This window comes from Scomber japonicus, chromosome 7, assembly GCF_027409825.1.
Source record: "Scomber japonicus isolate fScoJap1 chromosome 7, fScoJap1.pri, whole genome shotgun sequence".
NCBI lineage: Eukaryota > Metazoa > Chordata > Actinopteri > Scombriformes > Scombridae > Scomber > Scomber japonicus.
The window spans coordinates 35,845,306-35,859,082 of record NC_070584.1 but is presented as its reverse complement, the minus strand read 5'-3'; the positions used below and the strand labels follow the sequence as shown (position 1 = coordinate 35,859,082).

General features: G+C 51.8%; 1 protein-coding gene across 2 annotated transcripts in view; it reads right to left on the bottom strand.

Annotated features, from left to right (window-relative positions):
- tmem259 (transmembrane protein 259) overlaps nt 1-13,327 on the bottom strand; it is an 18,933-nt gene extending 5,606 nt beyond the window's left edge. The window contains exons 1-8 of one of the 2 annotated variants that reach the window (XM_053322148.1): nt 12,979-13,327; nt 8,498-8,823; nt 4,305-4,643; nt 3,915-4,089; nt 2,130-2,240; nt 1,853-1,975; nt 815-915; nt 597-654 (exon numbers count right to left, since the gene is read on the bottom strand). In XM_053322148.1, the coding sequence (XP_053178123.1) occupies nt 597-654; nt 815-915; nt 1,853-1,975; nt 2,130-2,240; nt 3,915-4,089; nt 4,305-4,643; nt 8,498-8,716 (1,126 nt within the window). In that variant the 5' untranslated portion in view covers nt 8,717-8,823; nt 12,979-13,327. The remainder of the gene's footprint in view (nt 1-596; nt 655-814; nt 916-1,852; nt 1,976-2,129; nt 2,241-3,914; nt 4,090-4,304; nt 4,644-8,497; nt 8,824-12,978) is intronic. The other variant, XM_053322149.1, reaches the window with a different exon arrangement.
- Nucleotides 13,328-13,777: the final 450 nt, after the last annotated feature.

Here is a 13,777-nt window from a genome sequence, read left to right as displayed (position 1 = left end):
GCAGACAGACACACACACACAGAGAGCAGACACACACACAGAGCAGACACAAATACACACACACACACAGAGCAGACAAACACACACACAGAGCAGACACACACACACAGAGCAGACACACACACAGAGCAGACACACACACAGAGCAGACAAACACACACACAGAGCAGACACACACACACAGAGCAGACACACACACACAGAGCAGACACACACACACAGAGCAGACACACACACACAGAGCAGACACAGACACACACAAACACAGAGCAGACACACAAACACAGAGCAGACACACACACACACACAGAGCAGACACACACACACAGACACACAGAAGACACAGAGCAGACATACGCACACACACAGAGCAGACACACACACACACAGAGCAGACACACACACACACAGAGCAGACACACACACACACACAGAGCAGACACACACACACACACAGAGCAGACACACACACACACACAGAGCAGACACACACACACAGAGCAGACACACACACACACACAGAGCAGACACACACACACAGAGCAGACACACACACACACACACACACACACACACACACAAATTAAAATACTCACCGATGAAGACGAAGATCTGATGGTGAGAGTATCTGAGCAGCATGGAGACGGACAGAGTCTGGAACACAACGAGAACCGCATCAAGAACCGCATCAAGAACCGCATCAAGAACCGCATCAAGAACCACATTAAGAACCGCATCAAGAACCACACCAACACCTGGATGAAGGATCTCCAGTAAATGTTCTAGTTCTAGTTCTGATGATCATGTGACTTACGAAGATGACCATGATGACGAAGGCGGCCAGGTACGAGGTTCTAGCCATCCACATGCTGACAAAGCGGTAATGTTCTCCAGAGACCACGTTCCTCAGGAACCCTGCAGAGAACCACACAGTGACATCATCCACCTGCAGACATTCACAGGTTCTACCTTTATTCCCCTGGTTCTGTCTGTTCTCCATCTTTGTTCTCCTGGTTCTGTCTGTTCTCTACCTTTGTTCTGTCTGTTCTCTACCTTTGTTCTCCTGGTTCTCTACCTTTGTTCTCCTGGTTCTCTACCTTTGTTCTCCTCGTTCTCTACCTTTGTTCTCCTCGTTCTCCTCGTTCTCTACCTTTGTTCTCCTGGTTCTCTACCTTTGTTCTCTTAGTTCTCTACCTTTGTTCTGCTCGTTCTGTCTGTTCTCTACCTTTGTTCTCCTCGTTCTCTACATTTGTTCTTCTGGTTCTCTCTGTTCTCTACCTTTGTTCTGCTCGTTCTGTCTGTTCTCTACCTTTGTTCTCCTCGTTCTCTACATTTGTTCTTCTGGTTCTCTCTGTTCTCTACCTTTGTTCTGTCTGTTCTCTACCTTTGTTCTGTCTCTTCTCTACCTTTGTTCTCCTGGTTCTCTACCTTTGTTCTCCTGGTTCTGTCTGTTCTCTACCTTTGTTCTGTCTGTTCTCTACTTTTGTTCTCCTGGTTCTCTCTGTTCTCTACCTTTGTTCTCCTGGTTCTCTCTGTTCCCTACCTTTGTTCTCCTGGTTCTCTACCTTTGTTCTCCTGGTTCTCTACCTTTGTTCTTCTGGTTCTGTCTGTTCTCTACCTTTGTTCTCCTGGTTCTCTCTGTTCTCTACCTTTGTTCTGTCTGTTCTTTACCTTTGTTCTGTCTGTTCTCTACCTTTGGTCTCCTGGTTCTCTCCCTTTGGTCTCCTGGTTCTCTCTCTTCTCTACCTTTGCTTTCCTGGTTCTGTCTGTTCTCTACCTTTGTTCTCCTCGTTTTCTACCTTGGTTCTCCTGGTTCTGTTTGTTCTCTACCTTGGTTCTCCTGGTTCTCTACCTTTGTTCTCCTCGTTCTCAGCGAGCGCCTTCACGCTGGACATCAGGATGTCGTCGTATCCGAGGAACTCGTCGAGCAGGAACCGACTGAACCCGTCACCGAAACATTCGTCCTTCATCGGATCTAAAACACAGAACCACGAATAATTAACGACGGTTAGGGGTTCTACCTGAGGATGAACCGTAGAACATTTAACTGTAACTGATGAATTGATTAACTGGTTGGATAATGATGAATATATAATATATTATATAAAATGATATATCTCATGTCTCACCCAGAGTGACGACCATGACGGGGATGTTGAGTCTCTGCCTCGTGCTCTGAGACAGACGCAGGAACCCGTACTCCAGAGAATACTCCACGATGTATTCCTCCTGAGGCCACACTGAAACAGAACATTACGGAACCATGAGAACCAGAATACAGCTGAATGTTCCTTTAATAGAACCAGAATACAGCTGAATGTTCCTTTAATGAGAACCATGAGAACCAGAATAAAGCTGAATGTTCCTTTAATGAGAACCAGAATAAAGCTGAATGTTCCTTTAAAGAGAACCAGAATAAAGCTGAATGTTCCTTTAAAGAGAACCAGAATAAAGCTGAATGTTCCTTTAATGAGAACCAGAATAAAGCTGAATGTTCCTTTAATGAGAACCATGAGAACCAGAATAAAGCTGAATGTTCCTTTAATGAGAACCAGAATAAAGCTGAATGTTCCTTTAAAGAGAACCAGCAGCTCAGTGTCTCTGCAGTGGCCAGAATCTTCATCATCATCATCATCATCACCTTCATCATCATCATCATCATCACATTTGACACTTTTAAAAACAGCTGTTTCACACAATCAACCAACTGAGCAGGTAAATGAGTCAGAGAGGAGGTGAAGGAGGAGGAGAGGAGGAGTCAGAGAGGAGTAGGTGAAGGAGGAGGAGGGGGAGGAGAGGAGTCAGGGAGGAGTCAGAGAGGAAGAGGAGGTGAAGGAGTCAGAGAGGAAGAGGTGGTGTCAGAGAGGAGGGGGAGGTGAAGGAGTCAGAGAGGAGGAGGAGGAAGAGTCAGAGAGAAGGGGGAGAGGAGGATGAGGAGTCAGAGAGGAGTCGGAGAGGAGGTGAAGGAATCAGAGAGGAGGAGGAGGAGTCAGAGAGGAGGGGGAGGTGAAGGAGTCAGAGAGGAGGAGGTGATGAGTCAGAGAGGAGGGGGAGGTGAAGGAGTCAGAGAGGAGGAGGAGGAAGAGTCAGAGAGGAGGGGGAGGAAGAGTCAGAGAGGAGGGGGAGGTGAAGGGGTCAGAGAGGAGGAGGTGAAGGAATCAGAGAGGAGGGGGAGGTGAAGGAGTCAGAGAGGAGAAGGAGGAAGAGTCAGAGAGGAGGGGGAGGTGAAGGAGTCAGAGAGGAGGAGGAGGAAGAGTCAGAGAGGAGGGGGAGGTGAAGGAGTCAGAGAGGAGGAGGTGGAAGAGTCAGAGAGGAGGATGAGGAAGAGTCAGAGAGGAGGGGGAGGTGAAGGAGTCAGAGAGGAGGAGGAGGAGGAGTCAGAGAGGAGGGGGAGGAGGAGTCAGGGAGGAGGTGGAGGAGGGGGAGTCCGAGAGGAAGAGGTGGAGGTGAAGGAGTCAGAGGAGGAAGAGAGGAGGTGAAGGAGTCAGAGAGGAGTTACAGAGGAGGAGGAGGTGGAGGTGAAGGAGAAGGAGTCAGAGAGGAGGAGTCAGAGAGAATGAGGAGGAGGAGGACTCAGAGAGGAGGAGAAGTAGGAGGAGTCAGAGAGGAGGACATGAAGGAGGAGGAGAAGTGGGAGGAGGAGAAGGAGGAGCAGGAGACAGCGGAGGTGGTGAAGGAGGAGTCAGAGAGGAGGAGGAGGAGGAGGTGGAGGTGGTGGTGAAGGAGGAGGAGTCAGAGGAGGAGGAGTCAGAGAGGAGTTGGAGGAGGAGTCAGAGGAGTCAGAGGAGGAAGAGTCAGAGAGGAGTAGGAGGAGGAAGAGGGGGTGGTGAAGGAGGAGTCAGAGGAGGTGATGGTGAAGGAGGAGGAGTCAGAGGAGGAGGAGTCAGAGAGGAGTAGGAGGAGGAGAAGGTTACCTGCTCTGGTTATCATCTCCAGCTCAGACACAGAGTCCTGCAGCGGCTGCATACCTTTAGTGGTCTGGCTGAAGGAGACGTCCTGGCTGTCGTTCACACCTCCTGCTCCTCCTCCTGCACCTCCTCCTGCTCCTCCTCCGATGGGCTTCAGACGAGGCTCCATGTCCAGCTCAAACTGCAGAAACACAAAAAGTTACCACCCACCAAAGCGGCGCTTACAGGAAGTTGCTGTTGCCGCGGCGACGTCCGGACCAGACTCAGGCTTCAGATGAGCTGCAGCTGCTGAACTTAAAGCAGCGCTACAGGAAGTTGCTGTTGCCGTGGCGACGTCCAGACCAGAGCAGCTCTGTTATAAACTGATCAATAGCTTTAACCGTGCTGAGCTCTCACCTGCACTGAGCTGTTATCAAACATCTCCAGGGTCATCTCCTCCTCCTCCTCCTCCTCCTCCTGCAGCGCTGCCAGGCTGAGTCCCGGCACTCTCCCTTTACCTCCTCTTCCTCCTCCTCCTCCTGCTCCTCCTCCTCCCTCTTCGGGCTCCAGCTCCTCCTGGAAGCCCGTGGAGTCGTAGTACTGCAGGAAGACGGGAGCTCGGCTGGAGTTCCTCTGGATCTCCACCCGCAGGATGCCGTCACGAGGCCAGCGCTCCCTCACCGCCTCCAGACAGTTGATGGGGGAGCGGGAGAAAGCGATGTGGATGTAGGCGAGGATGAAGAGGACGAAGAGCGCCTGAGGAGGAGCAGAGAGGAGTAGAGGAGTTAGAGAGGAGCAGAGAGGAGCAGAGAGGAGTTAGAGAGGAGTTAGAGAGGAGTTAGAGAGGAGCAGAGAGGAGTTAGAGAGGAGTTAGAGAGGAGTTAGAGAGGAGTTAGAGAGGAGTCACAGAGGAGCAAGAGAGGAGTTAGAGAGGAGATAGAGAGGAGATAGAGAGGAGTTAGAGAGGAGTCACAGAGGAGTTAGAGAGGAGTTAGAGAGGAGCAAGAGAGGAGTTAGAGAGGAGCAAGAGAGGAGTTAGAGAGGAGCAAGAGAGGAGTTAGAGAGGAGTTAGAGAGGAGCAGAGAGGAGGCAGAGAGGAGGCAGAGAGGAGCAGAGAGGAGTAGAGAGGAGTTACAGAGGAGTAGAGAGGAGTAGAGAGGAGCAGAGAGGAGTTAGAGAGGAGTTAGAGAGGAGTTAGAGAGGAGCAGAGAGGAGTTAGAGAGGAGCAGAGAGGAGTAGAGAGGAGTAGAGAGGAGTTACAGAGGAGCAGAGAGGAGTAGAGAGGAGCAGAGAGGAGCAGAGAGGAGTTAGAGAGGAGCAGAGAGGAGTAGAGAGGAGCAGAGAGGAGCAGAGAGGAGCAGAGAGGAGTAGAGAGGAGCAGAGAGGAGCAAGAGAGGAGCAGAGAGGAGTTAGAGAGGAGCAGAGAGGAGTTAGAGAGGAGTTAGAGAGGAGTTAGAGAGGAGTTAGAGAGGAGTTAGAGAGGAGCAGAGAGGAGTTAGAGAGGAGTTAGAGAGGAGCAGAGAGGAGCAGAGAGGAGTTAGAGAGGAGTTAGAGAGGAGTTAGAGAGGAGCAGAGAGGAGTAGAGAGGAGTTAGAGAGGAGTTAGAGAGGAGCAGAGAGGAGTTAGAGAGGAGTTAGAGAGGAGTTAGAGAGGAGTTAGAGAGGAGCAGAGAGGAGCAAGAGAGGAGTTAGAGAGGAGCAGAGAGGAGCAGAGATGAGTTAGAGAGGAGCAGAAAGGAGTTAGAGAGGAGTTAGAGAGGAGTTAGAGAGGAGCAGAGAGGAGCAGAGAGGAGCAGAGAGGAGTTAGAGAGGAGCAGAGAGGAGCAGAGAGGAGTTAGAGAGGAGTTAGAGAGGAGCAGAGAGGAGTTAGAGAGGAGGTGGGGAGTTCTGGTCCTCTGAAATGAGGCCAACCAGGAAGTAACTTGGAGCTGCATTCTATCAAAAGGCCACCAGGGGGCGACCGTCTCTATACAAGTCAATGGAGAAGTAACTTAGAGCTGCATTCTATCAAAAGGCCACCAGGGGGCGACCGTCTCTATACAAGTCAATGGAGAAGTAACTTAGAGCTGCATTCTATCAAAAGGCCACCAGGGGGCGACCGTCTCTATACAAGTCAATGGAGAATTCACCAACTTCTCACTTGATACATTCTTTATACAGTCTGTGTCCGTTACGTGACTCAGACTGTGCTGCTTCACAGAGCTCATATGAGGTTTTTCATCCTTTTATTAAAAGTCAGTACACCCCTCACATTTTTGCAAATATTTTATTATATATTTTCATGGGACAACACTATAGAAATGAAACTTTGATATGCGTGTACAGCTTGTATAGCTTATGGATTTACTGTTAAATTGTATCAAAGTTTCATTTCTATAGTGTTGTCCCATGAAAAGATATAATAAAATATTTGCAAAAATGTGAGGGGTGTACTGACTTTTGTGAGATACTGTAAATAAGTTTTAGTAAATCTCATCATAATGCAGAGCCACACAGTGTAATAGATAGTGTGTTTAGTTATTGTGTGTTTTGCAGCTGATCTACTCAGACAGCAGGATTTAAATGAGGGTTTTGTGTCTTAATGGAAACGCCTCATATTACATATTCATTACAGTAAACTAGTAATATTACATTCATTAAGGTAAACATACTAAATAAATAGTGTGTATTATGTTACACAGTTGAAAGACGTAAACCTCAGAGCGCTGCGTTTAGTAGATCAGCTGCACATTTTTTGCGGGTGATGTAAAGTTTGTACGTTTTTACACACGCAGACCTTTAATAACTCAGCTGTGTATAATTCTTTGCTTAGTGAAATAAACACATGTCCTGCAGGGCGGAGTAAAGCAGGTGTAGGTGTGACTGCTGCTAATCTGATGGAGCAACAACATAAACCTTTAATTTCCACCTCAGACTGTTTCACCATCCAGACGCTGCAGATTAACACTGAGAGCCGGTTTATCATCTTTATACAATGATTCATCATCACGTTACAACACCTGGAGGAACACTGCTCAACTACACTTTATTTTGATAGTCAGCAGAGATGAACGGATTATGAAAGGATTAGCAGAACCAGTCAGACGGAGCGGGTCAGAGACAGACGGAGCGGGTCAGAGACAGACGGAGCGGGTTAGCGGGTCAGAGACAGACGGAGCGGGTCAGAGACAGACGGAGCGGGTTAGCGGGTCAGAGACAGACGGAGCGGGTCAGAGACAGGCGGAGCGGGTCAGAGACAGACGGAGCGGGTCAGAAGCAGACGGAGCGGGTCAGAGACAGACGGAGCGGGTTAGCGGGTCAGAGACAGATGGAGCGGGTCAGAGGGTCAGAGACAGACGGAGCGGGTCAGAGACAGACGGAGCGGGTTAGCGGGTCAGAGACAGACGGAGCGGGTCAGAGACAGACGGAGCGGGTCAGAGACAGATGGAGCGGGTCAGAGACGGAGCGGGTCAGAGACAGACGGAGCGGGTTAGCGGGTCAGAGACAGACGGAGCGGGTCAGAGGGTCAGAGACAGACGAAGCGGGTCAGAGACGGAGCGGGTCAGAGACAGACGGAGCGGGTTAGCGGGTCAGAGACAGACGGAGCGGGTCAGAGACAGACGGAGCGGGTCAGAGGGTCAGAGACAGACGGAGCGGGTCAGAGACAGACGGAGCGGGTCAGAGACAGACGGAGCGGGTCAGAGACAGACGGAGCGGGTTAGCGGGTCAGAGACAGACGGAGCGGGTCAGAGACAGACGGAGCGGGTTAGCGGGTCAGAGACAGACGGAGCGGGTCAGCGGGTCAGAGACAGACGGAGCGGGTCAGAGACAGACGGAGCGGGTCAGAGACAGACGGAGCGGGTCAGCGGGTCAGAGACAGACGGAGCGGGTCAGCGGGTCAGAGACAGACGGAGCGGGTCAGAGACAGACGGAGCGGGTCAGAGACGGAGCGGGTCAGAGACAGACGGAGCGGGTTAGCGGGTCAGAGACAGACGGAGCGGGTCAGAGGGTCAGAGACAGACGGAGCGGGTCAGAGACGGAGCGGGTCAGAGACGGAGCGGGTCAGAGACAGACGGAGCGGGTTAGCGGGTCAGAGACAGACGGAGCGGGTCAGAGACAGACGGAGCGGGTCAGAGGGTCAGAGACAGACGGAGCGGGTCAGAGACAGACGGAGCGGGTCAGAGACAGACGGAGCGGGTCAGAGACAGACGGAGCGGGTCAGAGACAGACGGAGCGGGTTAGCGGGTCAGAGACAGACGGAGCGGGTCAGAGACAGACGGAGCGGGTTAGCGGGTCAGAGACAGACGGAGCGGGTCAGCGGGTCAGAGACAGACGGAGCGGGTCAGAGACAGACGGAGCGGGTTAGCGGGTCAGAGACAGACGGAGCGGGTCAGCGGGTCAGAGACAGACGGAGCGGGTCAGCGGGTCAGAGACAGACGGAGCGGGTCAGAGACAGACGGAGCGGGTCAGAGACAGGCGGAGCGGGTCAGAGACAGGCGGAGCGGGTCAGAGACAGACGGAGCGGGTCAGACGGAGCGGGTCAGAGACAGACGGAGCGGGTCAGAGACGGACGGAGCGGGTCAGAGACAGAGCGTCAGCGGGTCAGAGACGGACGGAGCGGACTCGTCTCACCTTGAGCAGAACGAAGAACTCGAAGACCCTCCTGAAGGACGGGGGGAAGAGGCGGGCATAGGTGACGGCCATCTTGAAGAAGAGAGCGTGGAAGAGGCGGTCCCGGACGTTGATGAGCGGGTTCTGGTTGATGTTGGGGTTCCGGATCCGGTTGGGTCCCATGTTGTTGTTGTTGTTGTTCAGAGGAACGTTGTTGTTGTTGGCCTGGTTCTCAGACATGTTCTCTGTGGTTCTGTGTTCTCACTGCTGCAGAACCGTTCTACGTCAGCATGTCTCTGACGATGAAGACGATGATGATGATGATGATCTTCCTCACGGAGCTCAGACTGTTCAACACAATTAATGAAGATATAAAACATGAACAGCTGTATAGAGTCCTAACCCTCTCACCCTGGAGCCCTAACCCTCTCACACTGGAGCCCTAACCCTCTCACACTGGAGCTCTAACCCTCTAACCCTCTCATCACACTGGAGCCCTAACCCCCTAACCCTCTCACACTGGAGCCCTAACCCCCTAACCCTCTCACCCTCTCACCCTGGAGCCCTAACCCTCTCACACTGGAGCCCTAACCCTCTAACCCTCTCACCCTGGAGCCCTAACCCTCTCACACTGGAGCCCTAACCCTCTAACCCTCTCACACTGGAGCCCTAACCCTCTCACACTGGAGCCCTAACCCTCTCACACTGGAGCCCTAACCCTCTCACCCTGGAGCCCTAACCCTCTCACACTGGAGCCCTAACCCTTTCACCCTGGAGCTCTAACCCTCTAACCCTCTCATCACACTGGAGCCCTAACCCTCTCACCCTGGAGCCCTAACCCTCTCACACTGGAGCCCTAACCCTTTCACCCTGGAGCCCTAACCCCCTAACCCTCTCACACTGGAGCCCTAACCCCCTAACCCTCTCACACTGGAGCCCTAACCCCCTCACACTGGAGCCCTAACCCTCTCACCCTGGAGCTCTAACCCTCTAACCCTCTCACACTGGAGCCCTAACCCTCTCACACTGGAGCCCTAACCCCCTCACACTGGAGCCCTAACCCTCTCACCCTGGAGCCCTAACCCTCTAACCCTCTCACACTGGAGCCCTAACCCTCTCACACTGGAACCCTAACCCTCTCACCCTGGAGCCCTAACCCTCTCACACTGGAGCCCTAACCCTCTCACACTGGAGCCCTAACCCTCTAACCCTCTAACCCTCTCACCCTGGAGCCCTAACCCTCTCACACTGGAGCCCTAACCCTCTCACACTGGAGCCCTAACCCTCTCACCCTGGAGCCCTAACCCTCTAACCCTCTCACCCTGGAGCCCTAACCCTCTCACCCTGGAGCCCTAACCCTCTCACCCTGGAGCCCTAACCCCCTAACCCTCTCACCCTGGAGCCCTAACCCTCTCACCCTGGAGCCCTAACCCTCTAACCCTCTCACACTGGAGCCCTAACCATCTCACCCTGGAGCCCTAACCCCCTAACCCTCTCACCCTGGAGCCCTAACCCTCTCACCCTGGAGCCCTAACCCTCTCACACTGGAGCCCTAACCCTCTAACCCTCTCACCCTGGAGCCCTAACCCTCTCACCCTGGAGCTCTAACCATCTCACCCTGGAGCCCTAACCCCCTAACCCTCTCACCCTGGAGCCCTAACCCTCTCACACTGGAGCTCTAACCCTCTCACACTGGAGCCCTAACCCTCTAACCCTCTCACCCTGGAGCCCTAACCCTCTCACCCTGGAGCCCTAACCCTCTCACCCTGGAGCCCTAACCCTCTCACCCTGGAGCTCTAACCCTCTCACACTGGAGCCCTAACCCTCTCACACTGGAGCCCTAACCCTCTCACACTGGACCCCTAACCCTCTCACACTGGAACCCTAACCCTCTCACCCTGGAACCCTAACCCCCTCACACTGGAGCCCTAACCCTCTCACCCTGGAACCCTAACCCTCTCATCACCCTGGAGCCCTAACCCTCTCACACTGGAGCCCTAACCCTCTCACACTGGAGCCCTAACCCTCTCACACTGGAGCCCTAACCCTCTAACCCTGGAGCCCTAACCCTCTCACACTGGAGCCCTAACCCTCTCACCCTGGAGCCCTAACCCTCTCACCCTGGAGCCCTAACCCTCTAACCCTGGAGCCCTAACCCTCTCACACTGGAGCCCTAACCCTCTCACCCTGGAGCCCTAACCCTCTCACCCTGGAGCCCTAACCCCCTCACACTGGAGCCCTAACCCTCTCACCCTGGAGCCCTAACCCTCTCACCCTGGAACCCTAACCCCCTCGCACTGGAGCCCTAACCCTCTCACCCTGGAACCCTAACCCCCTCACACTGGAGCCCTAACCCCCTCACACTGGAGCCCTAACCCTCTCACACTGGAGCCCTAACCCTCTCACCCTGGAGCCCTAACCCTCTCACACTGGAGCCCTAACCCCCTAACCCCCTCACACTGGAGCCCTAACCCTCTCACCCTGGAGCCCTAACCCTCTCACCCTGGAGCCCTAACCCTCTCACACTGGAGCCCTAACCCTCTCACACTGGAGCCCTAACCCTCTCACACTGGAGCCCTAACCCTCTAACCCTCTCACCCTGGAGCCCTAACCCTCTCACCCTGGAGCCCTAACCCTCTAACCCTGGAGCCCTAACCCTCTCACACTGGAGCCCTAACCCTCTCACCCTGGAGCCCTAACCCTCTCACCCTGGAGCCCTAACCCTCTCACACTGGAGCCCTAACCCTCTCACCCTGGAGCCCTAACCCTCTCACACTGGAGCCCTAACCCCCTCACACTGGAGCCCTAACCCTCTCACCCTGGAGCCTTAACCCTCTCACACTGGAGCCCTAACCCCCTCACACTGGAGCCCTAACCCCCTCACACTGGAGCCCTAACCCTCTCACCCTCTCACCCTGGAGCCCTAACCCTCTCACCCTGGAGCCCTAACCCCCTCACACTGGAGCCCTAACCCCCTCACACTGGAGCCCTAACCCTCTCACCCTGGAGCCCTAACCCTCTCACCCTGGAGCCCTAACCCTCTCACCCTGGAGCCCTAACCCCCTCACACTGGAGCCCTAACCCCCTCACACTGGAGCCCTAACCCTCTCACCCTGGAGCCCTAACCCTCTCACCCTGGAGCCCTAACCCTCTCACACTGGAGCCCTAACCCCCTCACCCTGGAGCCCTAACCCCCTCACCCTGGAGCCCTAACTGAATATTAACAGTATATTATAAACACTCTTCATGTTTAAACTGATTTAATCTGAGACATGAATCTTTCTGTTTATAATAAAACATTATTAATATTCATAATGATGAAAGTCTTTGATTCAACAGCACTGAGTTAAAGTCTGAGGCCAAACAGGAAGTACAGGAAATATGTAAACAGAATAATATTAATGATTAAATATTATTATTAACTGTATGTTAGTTATATTTATATTTACTGTATCACAGATCAGGATGATGTCATCTTGACACGTTATAGACCAAAGAACTCATTTATTAATAAAAACACAAACTATCAGCTAGCAGCTCTGATCTGATCCTGGGTCAGGGTCAGGGTTAGGGCTCTGATCTGATCCTGGGTCAGGGTCAGGGCTCTGATCTGATCCTGGGTCAGGGTGTAATAATCAGAGCTGCTCTAACAGCAGGAAGCTGAATGGAAACTCTATTAATAATATTTAATCATTAATGTTAAAGTCTGTTTACATACTTCCTGTTTCCTGTTTGTTGGCTTCAGACTTTAACTCAGTGTTTATAATAATATACTATATCTATATAATCTGTCCAGATGGACCCAGTACCCCCCCCCCCCCCCCTCAGTACTTTTGAGGTATTAGTACTTTCCTGTAGTACAGTTAGAGGTACTAGTATTTTACTGTAGTACAGTTAGAGGTACTAGTACTTCACTGTAGTACTGTTAGAGGTACTAGTACTATACTGTAGTACAGTTAGAGGTACTAGTACTATACTGTAGTACTGTTAGAGGTACTAGTACTTTACTGTAGTACAGTTAGAGGTACTAGTACTTTACTGTAGTACAGTTAGAGGTACTAGTACTTTACTGTAGTACAGTTAGAGGTACTAGTACTCTGTATTTATCTCTGAATGTAAAATGTTTCTGTTTTGATCTGAAAGACAGATGAGAGTTTAGTGAGAAGCTGAATGATATATTATAGTAGTACTATGAGTTTAGTATTAGTACTATGAGTGTAGTATTAGTACCCTGAGTGTAGTATTAGTACCCTGAGTGTAGTATTAGTACCCTGAGTGTAGTATTAGTACTATGAGTCTAGTATTAGTACTATGAGTGTAGTATTAGTACTTGTTTGGATCAGCTGATGCAGTCAGTGTTACTAACTGTCCTCCAGTCTAATAGATGATGAAGTGTTTTTGCTCTGCAGGTTTTGGGGCCTCTCAGCAGGTAAACATCCAGCTAGCATCTTTCTCTCTGTGACCGTCGAGCTGTGTCTGATCTCACTGTTCACCTGACTCACCTGGTACTCCTCCTGCAGCTGTTACTCCTCCATCTCAACACATCTGGATGTTTTCTCCTCTTTGTTTTCTTTGTTTTCTCCTTTAGGAAGCAGCAGACTGAGAGACGCAGCAGCTAGCAGCTTAGCTCTGTTAGCCGGAGCTAGCAGCTGTTGCTAGTGGAGCAGGTTAGCTCGCAGCTAGCCTGTCTGACACGGTGTCAGGACTCATTTCAGATTAAACTCACTCAGTTTGATTGTTCCTCAGGTTAAAGATGAGCTGTGAGCTGCGGGTCAGCTAACAGCAGCCGCTAACAGGAGCTAACAGGAGCTAACAGCGGTTAGCAACTACTGACGGCTGCTATGAGACGGAACTGCGAGCAGAACCCCGGGTCCTAAAGAGAGACGCGTTCCTGCCCTCAGCGCAGACTGACAGGTATACACACATACACACACACATACACACATACATATACACACACAGCTCAGACTGACAGGTATATATACATACACACACACACACACACACACACACACATACACACACACACATATATATACACACACACAGCTCAGACTGACAGGTATACACACACACACACATATATATACACACACAGCTCAGACTGACAGGTATACACACACACACACACACACACACACACACACACATATATATACACACACAGCTCAGACTGACAGGTATACACACACACACACATATATATACACACACAGCTCAGACTGACAGGTATATACACACACACACACACACACATATACACAAATATACACACACAGAGCTCAGACTGACAGGTGTATA